Source organism: Narcine bancroftii, chromosome 13, assembly GCF_036971445.1.
Source record: "Narcine bancroftii isolate sNarBan1 chromosome 13, sNarBan1.hap1, whole genome shotgun sequence".
In the NCBI taxonomy this organism is placed as follows: domain Eukaryota; kingdom Metazoa; phylum Chordata; class Chondrichthyes; order Torpediniformes; family Narcinidae; genus Narcine; species Narcine bancroftii.
This window is the reverse complement of record NC_091481.1, coordinates 55,393,592-55,415,462: the sequence shown is the minus strand read 5'-3', so window position 1 is coordinate 55,415,462 and position 21,871 is coordinate 55,393,592. Positions and strand designations below refer to the sequence as shown.

Genomic DNA, 21,871 nt, shown 5'->3' with positions numbered 1-21,871 from the left:
TAAAACTATTCCTAATTTGCTTAAGTATCATAAATTGCCCCTGATCCTAACAATCCTCAATACACTTGACCCCTCTCTGGAACCAAGTGTCCTGGATTTTATTATCAATCGTTAATGGAATGAACATAATTTGAACCAGGGGTGTCTTAGGTGAAAGACACACCACCCCCCCACCGTCCCCAATTTGACCATTAATTTTATTCCATATTGTAATTACCGTAAATAGGCATGTATAATCCAAAAAATTTGGTACCAAAATTTGAGCTCAAAGTGGGAGGGGGAGGGGTCACGTTATACACGCATATTTATGGCAGCACAAATCGGGTGGGCGAGGGGGAAGAGAGATGGCAGCGCAAATCAGGTGGGCAAGGGGGGGGGGTCGTATTATACATGGGTAAAATCTTTCTCCTTTTTCCCCCTCAAAAATAAAGGGGGTCGCATTATACTCAAAATGCATTATACACGCATATTTACGGTATATGCTTTCATTGGGGGGGGCGGGGGGGCTTCGTTAGGGCCAGATAATAATTTAGAATTCCATTTATATATAAGGTTTTCTGCTCTCCTCTCACCAACTGTATGCAACTCCAATTTTACCCATGACTTGTCTCCTCCATCAAAAATATTTTTTAATCTTTTAATCCTCCCAATTCATAATTCCAAGTTAATTTATCAATAAAACCTCTGGAAGGCTTACACAAGGACAACTTCTTCCCCTCCACCATCGATAATCAATGAACCAAAGACACTGCCTTACTTTTTGCGCATTATTATATTTATTTTTTTAATATGTTAATGTCGTAGGATGGTTATAATATGAATGTTTTCTCTATGGTGCTGCCACAAAACAACAAATTTCATGACTTGTTCCTCACGATACATCCTGATTCGGATTCTGAATGATTATGTCTGTGTAAAGGAGATAGGGAAAAGGTAGAGCGACTGAGCTGGGGAAAGGCAACAAGAAAGAAGTGGGGGGAGGGGGGTAGCTGTAGGAGTTGGTGGTTTATCCATTGACTCATCCCACTTTCTCCAGGCCCCAGCTATGCCTGCCTTTTTGTTGGGTATGTGGAATAATCCATGCTACAAGCCGACACACCCAAGGCCCCTCAACTCTTCCTCTGCTACGTCGATGACTACTTTGGTGCTGCCTCCATGCTGTGCTCGTTGACTTCATCCACTTTGCTGCCAACTTCCACCCCGACCTCAAATTCACTTGGTCTCCCTTTCCTCAATCTCTCTGTCTCCGTCTTAGGATAAAAACTCGACAGATGTCTTCTAAAAATAACCACTATCTCCCACAGCTACCTTGACCAGACCTGTTCACATTCTGTCCCCTGTCAGGATTCTATTCCATTCTCTCAGTGCCTCCATCGCATCTGCACCCAGGTTGAGGACATCCATGCCAGATCATCAGAGATGTCCTCCTTCTTCAAACAACGTGGCTTTCCCTGTACCCTCACCCATAGATCCTCCGTTACCCACACATCTGACCTGGCCCCCTCCACCCCCATATGCAACAAGGATAGGATTCCTCTTGTCCTCGCCTACCACCCCACAACCCTTCGCATCCAAACCATCCTCCTCCGCCATCTCCATCACCTACTAGACACATGTTCCCCTTCCACAATCCCACCACTAGACACATATTCCCCTCTTTTCACCCCACCTCCTTCCTCAGGGACCCTTGTCCACTCCTCCTTCCCACAAATCATCCTCTTGCCACCCACCCCTGTGATGCAGGATGTGCTCCACTTGCTCCCACACATAAATAAATATTGTTAAATAACCACTGGTAGTTCTGTTTGCTGATACAAAGAGTAGTCATTGGCACTAGATGAGGAGAAAGGATTCCCCCTGGGCCCCCAAGTGAGTGAGTGGCATCTAGTGGGGTGAGCTCGGGGATGCCGAGATTCCCCGCTGAACCCTCCGGAGGTGTCGTGGGTCTATTAGCGAAACACTGAGGAAGGAGGGCGCCCACTTGATAACCCAGAAGGTGCCACCACTCACTTGGCCACCCCGGAGAGTTGAGGCAGCAGGTCTTGGGAGTGCAGTAAGGGATATTAACATCTCATCCAACACAACATACCATCTGGTTCATTAGACGTTTCAACAGTCTTCCTCGGTTCACCTGGATGTGCTTCCGTGATCCCCGGATGCTTCACAGATGATGCATGCCTGAACTTCAGTATGGATTCCATCCCGTGAATAAGCACAGTTCCGCCCATTCAAAATCTTGTACTGATCTTTTCCACCCTGTTTCTACCTTGAAGTGACAAGGTCTAGTTTTGCCTCCCAGCTCCAGAGACCCCAGGTTGAAGCCTGAGCTCTGGTTCTGTAATAGGGAGATGGCTCTTGCTCCACCTGGCCATGTCATGTTACACCAGATGGCCAGGTTTCTTCCCACATCATATGGAAGTGTTGGCAGTCTAAGTGGCTGCTGTAAACAGCCACTTGGTATAGATTAATGGCAAACAGTATCAAAGGGGAGTTAAACACGGAAGTCTGCCGACACAGCTATTGAAATACCTGCACAATGCTGGAGAAACTCAGCAGGTCAAACTGTCCTTCGCATCGCAAAGGATAAAGACGCAGAGTTCACAGGATAAGAGTTGTTCACTCGGCCTGCGACATCACAGGCACTGGACCTCACTCCATCGAGGACATCTACACAAGGCGGTGTCCTAAAAAAACAGCCTCCATCCTCAAAGAACCCCCCCCCCCACTGCCCAGGCCAGGCCCTCTTCACTCTGCTTCCATTGGGGAAAAAGGTCCAGGAGCCTAAAGGCGAGCTCTCAGTGGCACAAGGGTAGTTTGTTCCCTGCTGCCGTCAGATCCCTTAACAATCAATAAACCAAAGACAGTGGCTTACTTTTCGTGCACTGTTCTTTTTATTTTTTTTATAATGTTGTAAGATGGGCTGAAGGTGGGCTTCTGATTGGATGTTATTGCTGGCCTCAAAAATGCTCAGTTGGTGCAGTGATTGGTGCCACGCTGTTTAGAATCCGGTGCTGTCGGTAAGGAGTTTGTACATTCTCCCTGTGTCTGCGTGGGTTTCCTCTGTCCACTTACAGGGCTGGTAAATTATCTGGTTTATTTGGGCAGCGCAGGCTCGTGTGCTGGGTGGGCCTGTTATGACTAAAAGAAATAAGCCCAACATTTTCAGTGGCTTTAGAAATACTGCTGTGGCTTCTTTCTATAAAACCTTCCCTTCTATGAAGTAATCACGTTACCAGAGTTTCTTTGATGTGCTCCATTGGCATTCAGCTTACATGCTGAGGATATGTGGCCATATTTTTCACGACATTCAATATATTTGGCCATTTGAAATTGACATATATGCGATGGATGACTTCCATTACATCCGCAACAACTGTCGGTACACCTCCCTCACCCACAGACTTTGGATTCTGCTTTGAAGCTGTTGGCTTTATCATCACTGTACGGCACTTGTACCTTTGCCTTGCAGTGAATCACCTTCTTTACCACCTCTATAGGGTATTGCAAAGCCCCTTGTGATATTCTTTGTGTTAATAACCAACTGAATTTACCCGTCAAACAAGGGACGAGCCAGAGAAATATCAAAGCTGCTGTCTCAGGTCAAATTCTTCAACTGACAGATATCTTGATTGACTATAAATACCTTGCTCCAAAGTTGTAACTCTCCTCTATTCTATACTCTCACGGATTTGCGTTGAAGTGTTATAAGATGTACATTGGAAATGTTGAATTCTGTTTGCAGCACCCCAACGTGCAGGGGAAACTCAGCAGGTCATGTAGTTTCCAGAGGAAGTAAGGGGTGATCAACATTCTGGGCCTGAGCCTTTGGTCAGGTTTAGATACCCTTACTTCCTGTCGGTGCTGCGTGACTTCGTGCATTGCACTCAATCCCAGTGTCGACTGACTTCCTCATTTAATTAGATAAGGATTGCTTAGTACATGCGCCTTGAGGCATGGTTGGTGTAGCAGTTAGCACAACACCTTTATAGCGCCAACAGTCAGGACCATGCTGTCTGTACGTTCCCCCTTTTGTCCATGTAACAGAGTTAAAAATGGATTTTAATCATTTCTATTCTCAATTCTATGTTTTTATCTGAATGAGTCACTTGTATTTATGTTCATTTTAATAATGTTTGTGGTGGGAATGAGTTTGGAGGTGCACACCTCTTGCGCACCTCCTAAGCCCCTCTCTTCCTGTCTCTCACACTGCTGTTACCTTGCTGAGGGAGGAGAAAGGGGCAGAAAAGGAAGAAAACTCAGAAGACAGTGGTTATGTTATTTTGTCTTCAAAAAGGGAGTGAATAAATGCTGGAAATAAGATCTGTGAGTCATCTCTTCTCCTATGTGAACCCGTCACATTTGTCTGGGTTTTCCCTGGGGCACTGGTTTCCTCCCACCGTTTGAAACGTACCGGGGATGTAGGTGAATTGAGTGTAAATAGACGACATGGACTCATGGACAGCGATGGCCTGTTACCGGGCTACATGTCTAAAAATAAATTCTGTTTCCCAGGCCATGAGGCCATTTTTGATTTGTTGCTTTTGTGTCTTTGTCTCTCACAGAATGGTGGAGTACTCGCTGGACCTGCAGAACGTCAGCCTCTCTGCGATCCGGACAGTCCGCGTCCTCCGCCCACTGAAAGCCATCAACAGAGTACCCAGTAATTCTGATTTTCTTCTCCTGAGCACGGAGCACGCCATCCCTCTCTCAAGTAAAAACGGAAAATGCTAGAAGCACTCAGCTGGTCCAGTGGGAAGTAACAAACAGAGTTAACACTTCAACTCATTAGCAATAAAAAGGATTAAATAGTGTACCTTTCATTTGCTGAGAGGTGGCGGGAGTAGTAGATGGGGCAATGTGAGAGGCCAAAATAGCTTAATGGGGCAGCTGAAAGGTATGTATGCTTCTGTGTCTGTTGTTGATAGCTCAGAGCGGCACTGTGGACCACGCTGATTGCATCCAGCATATTCTCTTCATTTAAGATTTCTTGGGATGGTGGATCTATGGTGTAAAGAGAGATTGAGGAGGTTCAGAAGAATGGGCAGTAGCCTGTTTGAATTATTCAAAGTTCAACAGAGTCAATGTTTTCCCCATTGGCCAAGAGTCTGGAACTGGGAGTTACGGTCCCGAAATAAACGATAAGATTGAGATGAGGTGACGTTTCTTCGTGCAGAAGTGGTGAATATTTGGAATCCTCTATCCCAGGGCATGGAGGTCAAAGCTGGGAGGGATGACAGATTGACAGAGTGCGAAGAAAGGGTAGAAAAACAATGATGTAAGTAAAACGTGGAGGTGTGCAGACCCCGCGATTGAAGTAAAAGCACAAGGCCGAAGAAACTCTGCAGGTCAAACAAAGTGATTTATTCAGCATAGATAACCAACGATTTGGGCTTCAAGGTAGCTTGAAGAAGGGCTGAAGCTCAAAATGTTGGTTCTGCACCTTTATCTTTGCTATGTTTGACCGGCTGAGTTTCTCCAGCGTCGTGTTTCCATATTTAGAAAAATAACGATTGAGGCCGAAGATAAGCCATGATTTTGTGGAATGACTGAGGAAGATTTTAGGTGCCAAGTGCCCCATTTTCTCGCTCCTATTTCTTGTCCTTGTGAAGAGTATGAGATTCGCCTTTCACTGCACGAACATGATATAAATCCAGGTTCTGAATGAATCACTCTGTTCTACGGACATAGAGAAGATTATTTGGAACATCACATATCTCATGGATGGGTGACTGATGAAATAATAATGTCACTGCCCAAAGTCTTATAAATTCAGGTTCACTTGGCTGCCAAGAAACAATAGCTATGAGTTATTTTGGATCCTCTCAATGATATTGTAAGCTTGGCTGGATAACTAACTGAAAGGTCAGAGACACCAGTTTCAAGCCAACCTTCTGCTGTGACTCATTTCATTGGAGAACACATACCGGAACGGTGCCAACTCAAGGCCCTGGGTAAAGTTTGCAACAGACAGAGGCGGTTATGAGATTCTCTCGGCTATCTTCAGTTTGTGAAATATAAAGTGTTCACAATCACTATTCTGTAGAGAAAGTCTTGGAGAACAGGTTCAGCTTTATTTCGAGTCTGCAGGGACTGGTGTCCATGGTCTGGAAACACACACAGGAGGTTCAGAATCACCACTCTTTTGTACAGTCCCGCACTCAACATCACCCCACCTTCATTTACCTTCTTCCAATCAGAATCCCAATACATTACAACATTCTCCTTCTCCCTTCCATCAATCCAGGTATCACTCAGTTCCTCCCTCGTCACACATTGCCTGTTATGTTAATTAGTTCATTCCCTCCTTAGGGGCGTCTAAGTTAATATTCATCTTTATACTAAGCAAGCGCAGTACTAGCTATAGACTACCTTAGGTCATTGTACCAGCCTGAACCAGATCCTCGCATCCTTGGGGCTCGAGATAAGAAGGGGCCCATTAGCTAGTACTGTCCACTCTCAAGCTCTAATATACATGCTTTGCATTCAATCACTTTTCACGGAATGGTGCGAGTTTAATCACATTCAACAATTTTTCACAAGCTTGCCCACCAAGAGCAATTGAAAATCACCTGCTGGGCCATCACACGGAGGGAGGCCGTGAGAAAGAGGGAATGATAAAATTCTAGCCAATCCCATTCCCAATCATCCGAAGATCTTCCCCTGCAATTCTTCAAGCAGTTGTTTTTCCAAGACTGCTATTGAATCTTATCAGAATATCTTTGCTCATCATTTTCAATCTGCGTCCCTCTGGATGCCCTCGGTCACAAGACTGAAGGCAATTTCTACTTATCTACTCTGACAGAAGAACCCCGATTTTCTTTTTTTGAGTTAGCTTAATTAAATTGGAAAACTGATTGGTATCGAATAGGGAGGAGGCCGAGCAGAATAACTTTACATCAGAATCAGAATTTACTGTCATGAAAATGTCGCGAAATCCATCGTTTTGTGGCAGCATCACAGGGCAACTATTCATATAAACCACCAGACAAAATAAATAAATGAAAATAATGCAAAAGAAAGTCAAAGTCAAAGTGAGGCAGTGTTGTGGTTTATTGTTCCTTCAGGAATCTGACGGCGGAGGGGAAGAAGCTGTTCTTGTGCCCCTGAGTGCTTGTCTTCAGGCTCCTGAACCTTTTCTCCAATGGTAGTCTGGCCTGGATGGTGGTGAGGGGGGGAGGGGGGGGTTCCTTAGGGGTAGAGGTTGCTTTCTTAAGAAATCGCCTCGTGTCCTCATTGGGGTGAGGTCTGGTGCCCGTGATCTCACCGGCCGAGTTAACCACCCTTTGGAGATTTTTTTTTGGTCCTGAGTGTTGGCGCCTTCGTACCAGGCAGTGATGCAACCAGCCAGAATGCTCTCCACAGTCCACCTGTAGAAGTTTTCTAAAGACTTCAGTGATCTCCTCAAACACCTCACAAAGTATGGCTGCTGGGGAGCCTTCTTCGTGATTGCATCGACGTGGAGGCGCCAGGACCATGCCTCAGAGATGTTGACACCCAGGTATTTGAAGTTCTTAACCCTCTCCATTACTGAACCCCTTGATGAGGACTGGTTCATGTTCTCCTGATTCCCTCCACAATCATCCCCTTAGTTCGGTTTAAGGTTGAGCACAAGGTTGTTGTCGTTACACCATTCAACAAGCTGATCCATCTCCCTCCTGTACCCTTCCTTGTTGCCGTTTGCGACACTGCCGACAACCGTGGTGTCATCGGCAAATTTGTAGATAGCAGTGGAATTGTGCCTGTGCTCCACAGTCATGGATGTAGAGCAGTGGCATCCTTGAGTTGAGCCTGGAATGATCGTCAGTGAGGATGAGGTCTTGTTTCCTATTTGTACTGACTGTGGTCTTCCAAGTCAAGGATCCAGCTGCAGATGGGGATGCAGAGGTCCAGGGTTTAGAGATTGTTGGTCAGCACTGAAGAGCTAATGGTTCTGAAGGCTAAAATGTAGTCAATGAAGAGCGGCCGTATGGATGTGTGGCTGTTGTCTAGGTGATCCAGAGCTGAGTGGAGAGCCAGTGATACTGCATCTGCTGTGGAGTGATTGTGACAATGGGCGAATTTCAGTGATCCTTTCCTTTGCATAGGTAGGTGTTAATTCTGGCCATGACCATCCTTTCGAAACATTTCATCACAGCAGATGTGAGTGTGACTGGGCGATAGTCATTGAGGCAGCTCACCCTGCTCATAGTAGATGTGAGTGCAACGGGGTGATAGTCATTAAGGCAGCTCATTTTGCCCTTTTGAAGCAGGTGGGAACCTCCAACTGCAGCAGTGAGAGATTGAAAATGTATCTGAACACTCCGGCTAGTTTGTTTGGCACAGATTTTCAGTACCCTAGTAGGGCCTGTTGTCTTGCGAGGGTTCGCCCTCTTGAATGATGTTCTGACCTCAGCCTCAGCGTCTGATATCACAGGGTCCTCAGGTTAGTGTGACGCTATTCAGCGCCAGCGACCCGGGCACTGTCTGTAAGAAATTTGTATAATTTTCCCTGTGTTTGTGTGGGTTTCTTCCCACCACCCCACCCAAAAAAAATGTTTGTAGGCTAATTGGTTTATTTGGGTGGCATGTGTGGAAGGGTCTGTAACCCTGCTGTATCTAAAAAAAAAGCAGGGTGTAATCTACAGCAAGCCAAAGATGGCAGGGTGTAACATACCAATGACAAAGTACAAGGGAAAGATAAAAGTACAGTTAAAACAGTTGAAGAGCATGATCTTTCACCATTGAGAGGATCATTCAAGAGCCTGATAACAGCAGGAAAGAAATTGCCCTTGAATTAAAAGATTCATGTTTTCAAGCTTGTGTTTCTTCTGCCTGACCAAGAATGTAACCTCATTCAGACGTCTTGGTCAAGGAAATCCTCCAGCCTGTCATGTAAGAACCTTGTAAATTCTGAAAAGGTTCAACTCCCATTCTTCCAAATACAGGTAAATGCAATATTGGTTTCCCTCCTATCTCACACAACAGTCCCAATAACCCAGGGATCAGTGTGGAAACTTGGGAAATGTTAACTTCTTCTTGAAATTCCCGGAGATTCAGACGTTGACCATCATTTTGAATGCACGTTCATGCAAACAGCCACATAACACACAAGGCCCAGTTCACTGTTTCTAATTCTATTGACTTTTGAAGAACAAAACATGATCTATGTGAACCTAATTCATCCCCGATCCATGCCTCATACAGCATAGTTCCATGGACTGATAAGTATAGGTAGAAATAGACGAAGTGGATGAGCAACACTTGGACACATTCCTCTCTGCAGTTACACAGTAAAACCCCCGGTATCCGGCACCCAAGAGGATTGATAGATGCTGGCTATGTGAATGTTCTGGTTGCCTGAGACTCACTCATGCAATGCCTAACTAGCATTAAAAATAACCAGTTTAAAAGACAAAAGACATTGCAAAATGTGAAGTATTTTTAAAAAAAGGTATTGTAGTCCTTAATTATGAAATGTTCACTTTAATTAGGAAATTCCCATAATTTAGAAAATTCAAATTTAAGTTTGAAGCCCGGCCACTGGCGCTGTAACAATGTTGCGCTAACCGCTGTGCTAACTGTTCCACCATCATAATTATCCTTCCCTCTCCCAAGATTACAGATAAAGCCTTACTAATATACTTAATAATATGCTTCTGGAGATAAAGAATCTGACTATAAGGAGACACTTCAAGGGAGTCGCTGCAACGGCGAGCGGGATCAACCCGGGCGTCGCCATTGCTGTTTCACACAACTTTATTCAAGCAGCTGCTATGAGCAAAGCCCAACCGAGCCCCTCCACTGGCTAAATATTTGCTCCCATCTTCACCAAAAGTTCATGTGTTACTTCAGAGAACATTTATTTTAACAATTATAAACTTTTAAAATTTATCCTTACTTATTGCTTATTTATTTATTTTCCTTAATTTTTTTTCCCCAATGGCTTGAATTCTGGATAACAGGAGTTTAACAGAACCACGTAAAGTGCAGTGGTTCTCGACCTTTTTCTTTCCACTCAAATCCCACGTTAAGTATTCCCTCTTCCATTGGTTCTCTGTGATTAGTAAGGGGTTGCTTAAGGTGGGATGTGTTTGGAAAGAAAAAGTTTGAAAGTCACTGAAATATTTTGCTTGAGAAAAATTGTCATTGGCCCATTTCCTTTGGAGTTCTGAAACCGCGCACATAACGAGTCAATGAGGGACGATTAAAACAGGGGTTTTCAAACTTGTTCTTTCCACCTGCATCCCATCTTAAGCAATCTCTTACTAATCACAGGGCCCCGATGGTGTAGGGATTACTTAAAGTGGGATGTGAGTGGAATGAAAAAGAACCACTGGAAATATAAGTTAACTTCCAAAGTAGGCCCATTTTCCTATCAGGTCTTATCGGTGGGTGACAATCGCAGCTTTGAAAGCAGTTTGGTAATTTGAAGGCATAAGATGCTCGGGTTTCCTTCATCTCTGGTTAGAAATGTGATTGCAAATATTAACTGGATGTTATGGAAAACCTAACTCTGGTGGTAATCAGTTATTTTCTGTTACAGGATGAGCTGCTCTCCAATACGTAAATAATTCATGTTTTTTTTTGATGTGACATGGAAATTTGCATAGAGACAAGACTTGTTCAGAGTGCTATTTTTATTCTGGCATGGATGTACATGTCTTTTAATATCAGAGGGTTGTGTAAATGATAAATTTTCTTTTATTGAACATAAAACGACAGCACTTTACAGGCCCTTCGGCCCTCGAAGTTGTGCCAACCTATATATATTCCTACCAAAAAAATCCATATCTTTCCTACCTCGTAACCCTCTATTTTACTTCAATCCATGTGCCTGTCTAAGAATCTCTTAAATATTCCTACCACCACCAACTCTGGCACCCACGACTCTCTGTAAAAAATAAACACCCCTGACTTTCCTTCCTTCACTTTGACCACTGGTGTTTGCTACTCCCACCCTGGGAAAAAGGATCTGGCTGTCTACCTTAGCCATTCCTCTTCAAATCTTGAAGACCTCTATCAAGCTACCTCTCATCCTTCTTCGCTCCACAAAGAAAAATCCCAGCTCTGCTAACCTTGTCTCATTAGTCCAGGCAACATCCTGATAAACCTCTGCACCCTCTATGGAGACATAGCTTCCACATCCTTCCTGTAATGAGATGACCAGAACCGAACACAATATTACAATTGTGGTCTCAGCAGAGATTTGTAGAGTTGAAACATGACCTCGACTCCTGAACTCAATCCCCTGACTAATGAAGCCAAGCCTTCCTAACTATCCTATCAACCTGCGCAGCAACCTTGAGAGGTGTATGGGATTTGGATCCTAAGGTTCCTCCATTCTTCCACACTGTTAAACATCTGACCATTAACCTTGTACTCAGCCATCAGGTTTGACCTTCCCAAATGCATCACCTCACACTTATCTGGATTGAACTCCATCTGCCACATTTCCGCCCAACTCTGCATCCTCTTGCAATCCACAGCCTTCAACACCATCCACAACTCCTCAAACCTGCATATTATCTTATTGACCCATCCTTCCTCTTCAGCTAGCTCAAAGGGCAGCAGGTGTAGTGTGGAGGTTAGCGCAATGCTGTTACAGCACCAGCTACTGGGGTTCGAATCCGCCGATGTCTGTAAGGAGTTTGTATGTGACTGTATCTGCGTGGGTTTCCTCCAGGGACTCCAGTTTCCTCCCACTGTTCAAAATGTGCCAGGCTTGTAGGTTAATTGGGTGTAATTGGGCGGAACAGGCTTGTTTGTCTCAATTTAAAAATCACAAAGAGCAGATCCTTGCGGAACTCCACTAGTCACTGATCTCCAGGCAGAATACTTTCTGTCCACTGCTCTCTGTTATCTACAGGCAAGCCAATTTTGATCCACACAGCCAAGGTTCCATGGATCCCATGACTTTCTGAACAAATCTCTCATGGAGAACTTTGTCAAATGCCTGACTAAAATCCATATACACTACATCCACTGCCCCACCTTCATCAGTTTCTTTTGTAACATCTTCAAAGAACTCAATTAGACTCATGAGGCATGATCTTCTCTTCACAAAGCCATGCTAACTAACCTTGAGGTGACTGTACATCTCCAAATGTTCATAAATTCTATCCTTAAGAGTTCTCTCCAATAGTTTGCCCACCACTGACGTAAGAATCACTGGTCAATAATTCCCAGGGTTCTCCCTATTCCTTTTTTAAACCTGCGGCCTACACTTGCCATTCTTCGATCTTCCAGCACCTCCCTTGTAGCCAAAGATCACAGCCAATGCCCCAGCTATCTCTTCCCTCCCTTCCCATAACAACCTGGGGTACATCTCATCCAGCCCAAAGTACATATCAATCTTAATGTTTTTAGAAGACCTAGTGCTTCCTCTTTCTCAATCTGAACGTGGTCCAGCACAGAAGCTTGTTGTATTCTGACCTCACCTTGATCAAGGTTCTTTTTCTCTGTGAATACTGAAGCAGAATATTCATTTATGACCTCCCCAATCTCCTCTGCCTCCAAGCACATGTTGCCTCCTTTATCTTTAAGCAGCCCCATCTTCATTCTCCTCATCCTTCCATTCCTCCCTGGTTCTATAGTAGTGTTCTCTGTAAAACCAGCATCAATGTGAACTGGATGTGTATTGAAGATGTCCAATTTTATGATTACATCAAAAACTTATGTCATGAAACTGACCCATAGGACACAGGAGAAGAAGTAGGCTATTCAGCCCATCGAGTCTGCCCCACCATTTAATTATGAGCTGATGCATTTTCCCTCTCTGCCCCACTGCCTGGCCTTCTCCCCATAACCTTTAATACCCTAGATAATTAAGAACCCGTCAATCACAGCCTTAAATACACCCTACAACTAGCCCTGTGGCCACAAATTCCTAAGGTTCACCACCTTCTGGCTAAAGAAAACCTGACATATTTCTGTTCTGAGTGGACACCCTTCAATCCTGAAGTTGTTCCTTCTTGTCCTCTCATCCTTCTTCGCTCCATAAAGAAAAGCCCAGTCTTTGTTAACTTTGCATCATAAGGCACTTTCTCCAATCCAGGCAACATCCTGGTAAATCTCCTCTGAACCCTCTCCATAGCTTCCACATCCTTCATGTAATGAAGCGACCAGAAATGAACACAATATTCCAAGTGTGGTCCTAATAGAGCTGCAACATTAACATGATTTTGAACTCAACCCCCCAACTAATGAAGGGAAGCATCCCAAAAGGCTTCTTAACTACCCTATCTACCTGCACGGCAACCTTGAGAGATCTCTGGATTGGGACTCCAAGGCCCCTCTGTTCCTCCACAGTTAAGGATCCCAAATTGTCTCTGAGATCTCCGCACTGGGATGTCTGCCCACAAAGTCAGACCTGACAACAATCTTGCAATAGAGCTGGATCAGGGAGGTGTGAGTAAGAAGTTAGCAGGAGATCTGTCAGTCTGATGATTCCAAATGTTTAACGCTAGTTATTAGTCAGGATTAGTAGCGACTCTATGCCGCCTGAGCTGATAATATCAGACTAAATAACTGCTTGCTATGTGAACCATTAAACAGTGCTATTGGAAAAGGAGCTCATTTTCTCAGTTCCATCTGTTCCCTAATCACTTCAAGCTTTACAAATGACGTATTGATAGGGGAGACTTCTATCAAATTCTTACTGAAGAATTGACCCGAGAAAGTGGCAAAATAAGTTATTAAAGGCAGTGAAGAAGGTACACCTCAGTGGTTGGGCCGTTGAGAATAAAAGTCCAAAAGTCACATTGCAGTGAGATGAACATTGGGTTCGGCCACATTGGGAATATCGAGAGCAGTTCAGTTCATTACATAGAGGATGGGGAGGTTTTGAAGTCAAGTGAAATTTTTTTTGGATATAAATTTTATATTTAGGCATACAGGCCATTTTTCCCCATGGATCCATGCCGCCTGATTATACTCAATTAACCTAAAACCTGTGGTATGGTTCGAACGGTGGGAGGAAACCGGAACCCCCGGAGGAATCCCATGCTGACATGGGGAGAAGGTACAAACTCCTTACAGGGAGCGCGAGACCTGGACCCTGGTCCCGTGCTGTCTTTTATTGCCATCAAGTTTATTGTCATCCGATTGTACAAGTACAACCTGACAAAACCGCGTTCTCCGGTCCTCGGTGCAAAACACGCATGCATAACACACATACAAACAATACATATGCAGGACAAGTCTTCATATTTACAAACATGTTGCTTCATAAATATGAGAGTCTCAGGATGGTCAACGTTACATCATGAACTCAGTTTTATATTGATTGTAATTTTATACTCAATGTGAGTGGTTCCTTTGGTCGTTCAGCATTCTCGCTGCCTGTGAGAAGAAGCTGTACCTCAGCCTGGTGGCACTGGCTCTGATCCTCCTGTATCTCTTCCCTGACGGGAGCAGCTGAAAGATGCTGTGGGTGGGGGTGGAAGGGGTCCTGGGCGATTTGCATGCCCTCTTTAGTCAACGGTCCTGGTAGATCACGCTGATGGGGGTGGGCAGAGAAGTGGATTGGGGGTCATGATCCTGAGAGAGGCAGAGAGGATCACTGGAGTCTGCCTGCCCTTCACCCCCCACTCTCCACCCCCATCATCTGGGATCATTGTATGAAGAGGGTGTGCAAAATTATGAAAGGCCCCTTCCACCCTGCACACAGCTCCTTTCAGCTGCTCCCTTCGGGAAAGAGATATGGGAGGATCAGAGCCAGCACCGCCATGCTGAGGAACAACTTCTTCCCAGCTTCAAGTGAGAATGCTAAACGACCAAAGGAACTGCTCACACTAACCCTCCGAGACTCTCATTTGCACAAAAGAGTATATATTTATTTATCTTTATAGGTAAAATACTTGTCCTGCATGTATATTGTTTGTCTGTATGTGTGTTATGTCTGGTTGTGTGTCTGCTTGTTTTGCACCGAGGACCAGAGAACGCTGTTTTATTGGGTTTTACTTGTATAATCAGATGACGATAAACTTGAAGTAGAACACAAAAATCTGCAGTAACAACATGACATTGGACAAACTCAGCAGGTCAAACAGTGTCCCTTATGTAGCAAAGATCAAAATACATAACCGACGTTTCGAGCTTGAGCCCTTCATCAAGGTACAGGAAAATGTCAAACAAAAGTGTCGGTGGTGGTGGGGGGGGGGAAGGTATCTTCACAAAGGCAGGAGATGATAAGTGGAGAAGGGAGAGAGGGGCAGCAGCGAGCAAGGGGAGGAGGGATGGCTGGGTGAAGGAAGGGGGAAGGGAGAGAGGAGAACTGGAAAGGGGAAAGGAAGGGAGGGTGGGGGAAGAGGGGAGCAGGTTAGCAGAAACCAGAAAAGTCGACGTTAACACCATCTGGCTGGAGAGCGCCCAGCTGGAAAATCAGGTGCTGTTCCTCTAATTTGCGGGTGGTCTTGGTAGGATGAGGCTATGGACAGACCTGTGAGTGTGGGAATGTGACGCAGAACTGGAACGGTTGGCTACTGGGAGGTCTCTGTATGAGGGAGTGCCTCACCGTCAGCGTGTATGGCCACACTCTCGGTTAGGTGGGACTAAGGTATTTCTGCATTGCCAGAAATGGTTTAACGAGGGAACATTTAATTGTTAGGCGGGGGGGGGGAGCATCATGAGGGAATGCAAACTTTGGGAGGGTGTCGGGCTGAGCGACTTGGAAAGAAATTGAAGAGAGGAAGTGCTGCCCTGTCTGATGTCCCAACTGGCAGGTTGGTGGCTAATTTTGCATGTTGTGGGGTCGGACGATGCAGAGATTGACTGCGGGTTGCTAGATTACTGTGGCAGGTTACTGTAGCTCAGCTACCTCGCTGTGATCGTTGGCAGGAGACGGTTATAAATTTCTCTTACATTATAGTTTAATGGGCACATAATAATTGTTATTACCTGTCACACGACGGAACGATTTTACAAGTATTCAGTACAGCCTTTTACATTGTTGTGATGGATATCTCCTTTGGCTTGCACTAACAGAGACTGTAGGGAAATGGACATTTCTTCTGCAGCAACTCCATCTCCACACACTACAACTCCAGCTCTGCTTCCAGCCACAACACGAGCCCACAGGGGCCACAGGCATCTGGTTCTAATCGCCCTGGGACTCGCATTAATTGTGTGGGTGAAGAGCAGTTGCAATAATCCTGAAGACCAGAGAGATACTGCGGAGCGCTGGCATGGAAAGCATCCACCTTCTGGCCAAGTGCAGTGACTTGGGAGCTTCTGCAATTCCAGCATCTCTGTCCCAGCTCAGGTTCACATGAGATTGGGCTAATTGGCCCTGAGTGTGGGCCCCAGGATTGGAGCAAAGGCCAGAGATTTACTGCAATGGTCCCAGGGACTATTCGTTCGGCACAGTTAGCATGGTGTTCAGCGTGACACTGTCCCAGTTACTGGGGTTCAAATTCACCGCTGCCCGTAAGGGGTTTCCACCTGGAGGAAATTTACCCATCTGTGGCAGTTTCCTTCCATCGTTCAAAAACCTACTGGGGGTTATAGGTCAATTGGGTGTAATTGGGCAGCATGGGCTCATGGGAAAGAAGGGCCTGTTACTGTACTCTATGTCGAAATTTTACATTTTGAAACAGGCAAATTTATATTGCAGGGAAATGTGGGTTAAAAATTGTCAATTCAAAAAGCTGCAGGTGTTGGAAATCTGGAACAAAAGCAAAAAACAGGAAAATCCTCAGGTTGGGCAGCTCATGTGGGAAGATTAAAAAAAAAAGAATTAATATTTCAGATTGAAGACAGAAGGAAAGAGAAGATAGAGGAAGTTAATTTTAGGTTGCACAGATCACATAAAGATTGGAAGTGTAGTGGACAGGGAGGAAGGTTTTCAAAGCTCGCAGAGGAATTTGGATCAGCTGGAAAAATGGGCTGCAAAATAGCCGATGGAATTTAACGCAGACAAGTATGAGGTGTTGCACTTTGGAAGGACAAACTAAGGTATGAAATACAGTGCACCGTGAACAGAGAGATCTGGGATTAGAGATGCACAATCCTCTAAAAGTTGTGACACAGATAGATAAGGTCGTAAAGAGAGATTTTGCCCCTTCATAAATGAAAGCATTGGAATGTTATGGTAAAGTTGAACAAGTTAATCGTGAGGCCAAATTTGGAGTATTTGTGTGCAATTTTAGACACCCAACTACAGAAAAGATATTAATTAGATTGAAAGAGGGCAGAGGAGATAGGATGTTATCCAGAGTTGTAGGGAAAGGTTAAGCAGGTTAGGACTTTATTCCCTGGAGTATAGAAGAATGAGGGGAGATTTGATAGAGGTATTTAAAATTATGAGGGGGACAGACAGAGTAAATGTAGACAGGCTCTTTTGATCCACTCAGGGTAGATGAGAAACAAACCAATGGACATGGGTTAAGAATGAAAGGGGAAAAGTTTAGGGGGGGAACATTAGTGGGAGACTGGTGGGAGTGTGGAACGAGCTGCCAGCTGAAATGATGAAAGTGGGCTCAATTTTACCACTGAAGACGAATTTGAACAGGTACATGGATGGAAGGGGTATGGAGGGCTATGGGCGCAGATCAGTGGGATGAGGCTGAAAATGGTTGGGCACAGACGAGAAGGGCCAGGATGAACAGCTGAGTTACCGGGAAAGGGTGGAGTGAAACTCGCAAGTCTGCTGATGCCATGATTGTAGTGAAAGCATAAAAATGGAACTCCGCTGGTCTCACAACATCCAGAGGATGTTTTGGGTCTGGGCCCTTCTTCAGGTTGTGAGCAAAACACATAAAGGCACCTGAATAAAAGGGGTGGGGGAGAAGGGAAGAATGAGCAAGGGGAGGAGCACAGAACAATGTTAATTGAACATAACTAGGAGGACAGGAGAGGAAAGGTGGGAATTGATGGGGGAGGGGGTGGCTCTGTGAACGCAGACTTGAAGGTGAGGAGACAGGGAGAGAGAGAGAGAGAATGATACAGAGCTAGAGAAAATGAGAAAGGGAGAGGGGAGAAACAGTTGGGGGGGGGTGGTGTTAGAGAAAACTAGAGAAGTTGATGCTAATGCCATCCGTATGGAGGGTGCCCAGGTGGTGGTTTGATGAGTTTTGGGGAGGTCATGTTGGGGGGATAAATAGGAGGATGGGTCTGAGGATCATCATCTGACTCCCTTGTCCCACTGACCCGCTCCCATTACATAAGCCTCCAGGCCTCTCCCATCCACGTATCTATCTAATCTATTCTTATATAGGTCAGTGCGCCAGATCCCAACAGCACCACCCTTGTCTGTGAATTTTATAGTGAGGCTGGGATTCATGTGGAGAGAATGTAGGGCAGAGAGTTCAGAGGGGGTGAGACTGGAATGAATAAGAGGAGTGATGAAGTTGAGACGGTTAGCGGCAGTTGGAAATATAAAGCTTCAGAGTAGGAGGGAGGAGGGGTCTGCATTGTAGGAGGTGTTGGGGGGGGGGGAGAGGTGGTCAGAAATGTGGACCTGTTTGTAGAAGTAGACACGGAGACAGAGCCGACGAAAGAAGAGTTCAGCATCAAGGCATGCGTGGAACTCGTTGAGGTGTGGATGAAGAGGGACGAAGGTGAGACCTCCGCTGAGGACAGAGCATTCCATCTCCGAGAGGGGAAGGTTAGAGGGGATGATGAGGACCAGGCAGGGGTGGGAGTGGGGGGTTGTTAGAGTGCAGGGTGTCAGGGGGAGATGGGGTAAATCAGGAGGTAGGTCAAAGAGATCCAAGGGAGGAAGGGGAGCGTTAAAGAAGTCGGAGGGGAGAGGGGGAGGGTGAGAAGAGGTCAGGGTGAGAGGGCGATTGAGGTTCGATCCTCTAGGCAGCTGGGGCCAGGGTAAGAGAGGTGAATGGCTAAACAGGTCAGGGTGTTATTGCCTGGAGCGTGGAAGAATGAGGGGAGATTAGATAGAGGTGTACAAAGTGCTGAGGGGTATAGACAGAGTAAATGCAAGTTGGCTTTTCCTCTGAAGGCAGGAGAGATTAAAAAATTGAGGATATGAAAGGAGAAAAGTTTAAAGGGAACATTCATGGATCTTCTTCACACAGAGAGGGGAGGGAATGTGGAACAAGCTGTCTGCAGAATTGGTAAACACTGGCTCAATTTTGACATGAATCAAAAGATTGGGCAGGGTCGGATGGGAGGGGAATGGAGGGATAGCGTCAGGCTTCAGGTCAATGGGACTCAGCAGAATAGTAAGTTTGGCATAGACTAGAAGGGCTGAAGGGCCAGTTTCTGCCGTTCTGTGGTTCTAAGAAGAATGAGGAGGACAAAGGGAATATCAGTGATGGGTGAAATCAGGTCAAGTGGGTTAATGCAGCTGTTAGGGGATGTCTGTGTGATCTATTGCTAATAACAGGGTGATGGGATCTGTCTAGCAAGCCAGACTACACTCGTGGAGAGAGAAATCCTGAATGAATATCACAAGCAGTAGAAGGAAGTGACCTTAATTTGATGGATTCAATATTGAGTCTAGAAGGCAGAAATATTTCCAGACAGAAGGGTTGTCCTGTCTGGGACAGATCTTCCTTAAACAATGTGGAACACAAAAATGTGTTTAATGAAGCACACGAGAAATGCTGGAGGAACTCGGCCGGTCTCGCAGCATCATGGACTGGTCCCACAAGGGAGGTTAGTTCAGAGCTTCAGACATTGGGTATTCAAGGTAAACTGGATTCAAAAGTGGTTGTGTGGGAGAAGACAGAGGGTGCTAGTAAATGGTTTCTTCTCAGACTGGAGGCCTGTGACTAGTGGTGGGCCTCAGGGATCTGTGTCGGGACCATTGTTGTCTTTTGTCTCCATTAATGATCTGGATGATAATGTGGTGAGTTGGATCAGCAAGTTTACTGATGACACAAAGATAGGAGGCATTGTGAACAGAGAGGAAGACTTTCAAAGCTTGCAGAGGGATCTGGACCAACTGGGAGAATGGGCCAAAAAATGGCAGATGGAGTTTTGTGATAGTACAGATTTTATCACCAATGTGTACATGTACATATGTACAGATGGTAGTGTAGGATGACTGATTGATTGAAAGTGTAGCCACACCTACTGGCCGGTCTTCAAGGATTGCTCCTAGCCAGACCAGGTCATTCTGGACTGGTCGACCTACTTGTGATATGCTCCAGTCTTTTAGTTAATAAAAGCCTTGGTTTGGATCATCGAGTCTTTGGTTCTTTCGACACGCTCTACAAATTTAATGCAGACAAGTGTGAGGTGTTGCATTTTGGAAGTGTAAACAAGGCAGGACATACACAGAAAATGGTCGGGCAATGGGAAGTGCGGCGGAGCAAAGAGATCTGGGTCGACAGATATATTGTTCTCCGAAGGTGAAGTTGAATGTGGACAGGGTTGTAAAGAAGACTTTTGGCATCTTATCCTTTATAAATCAAAGTAGAAGTTGGGATGTTATGTTGAAGTTGTTTAAGACATTGGTGAGGCCAAATTAAGAATATTATGTGCCTAACTACAGGAAGGATATCAATAAGATTGAAAAAAGAGTGCAGAGAAGATTTACTAGGATGTTGCTGGGTCTTCAGGAGTTGAGATACAGGGGAAGATTAAACAGGTTGAGATTTCATTCCTTGAAGCAAAGGAGAATGAGAGGTGAATTGATTGAGGTTTACAAGAGGTATATAGACAGAGTGGATGCGAGAAGACTTTTTCCTCTTAGACTGGGGGAGATAAATAGGAGAGGTTATAGTTTTAAGCTGAAAGGGGAAAGGTTTAGGGGGAAAATTCTTCACAGAGAGTTGTGGGAGTATGGAATGAGCTGTCATCTGGTATGGTGAATGCAGGCTCAAATCGTGTTATATGGCGAGCTCTCCACTGGCCACCGTGACAGAGGTGCACCAAAGAAGAGATACAAGGACTGCCTAAAGAAATCTCTTGGTGCCTGCCACATTGACCACCGCCAGTGGGCTGATATCGCCTCAAACCGTGCATCTTGGCGCCTCACAGTTCGGCGGGCAGCAACCTCCTTTGAAAAAGACCGCAGAGCCCACCTCACTGACAAAAGACAAAGGAGGAAAAACCCAACACCCAACCCCAACCAACCAATTTTCCCCTGCAACCGCTGCAACCGTGTCTGCCTGTCCCACATCGGACTTGTCAGCCACAATCGAGCCTGCAGCTGACGTGGACTTTTACCCCCTCCATAAATCTTCGTCCGCGAAGCCAAGCCAAAGAAAGAAAGATAGATATGTGGATGGGAGAGGCCTGGAGGCTTATGTAATGGGACCAGGTCAGTTGGACTAGGAAGATGATGGTCGGCACAGAGTAGAGGGGGCAAATGGCCTGACTTCTGTGCTGTAGCGTTCTATGGTAAAGATATTACCGACATTTTGGGCGTGAGCCCTTCTTTAAGGAATAAGCAAAAACAGGAAAAGGGACTGAAGTATGGTCTGGGGGGGGTGGGGGGAGGAGGGGGAAGGAGTCCAGACCAACAGCCAAAAGGTGTTAATTGGATATGATAAGGGGAGAGGTGCGATTTGATTTTTACTCTATGAAAGGAGACTGAAGGAAAGGGAAGAGAGAGAGATGGGGAAAGGCAACAAGGGGAAGAAGTGGGGGGGGGGAAATATTTAACAGAAACCAGGGAAGTCAATGTTCATGCCATCCAGTTGGAGGGTACCTAGATGGAAGATGAGCGCTGTTCCTCCAATTAGCGGGTGATCTCAGTCTGGCAGTGCATAAGACCACGTAGGGTCATGTCAGTCAGGTAATGGGACGGGGAATTGAAATGGGTGGCCACTGGGAGATCCACGCATTGCGGCAAACAGAGCCTTCTTAAGCAATGTCATTCTATTAACTCCAAGGGAGGAGCTTAAATCTAGAATAATGGAGGCCATTTGGCCCATCATGTGGGCACCAGATTAACTCATGCAAATTGAATGGAACACTAGTGTTG

General features: G+C 45.4%; 1 protein-coding gene across 1 annotated transcript in view; it reads left to right on the top strand.

The window, feature by feature from the left end:
- Positions 1-21,871, top strand: part of LOC138748557 (voltage-dependent T-type calcium channel subunit alpha-1I-like) — a 283,178-nt gene that overhangs the window by 30,173 nt on the left and 231,134 nt on the right. Inside the window, 1 exon segment of the mRNA XM_069908966.1 lies at positions 4,563-4,660. Within this exon segment, the coding sequence (XP_069765067.1) occupies positions 4,563-4,660 (98 nt within the window).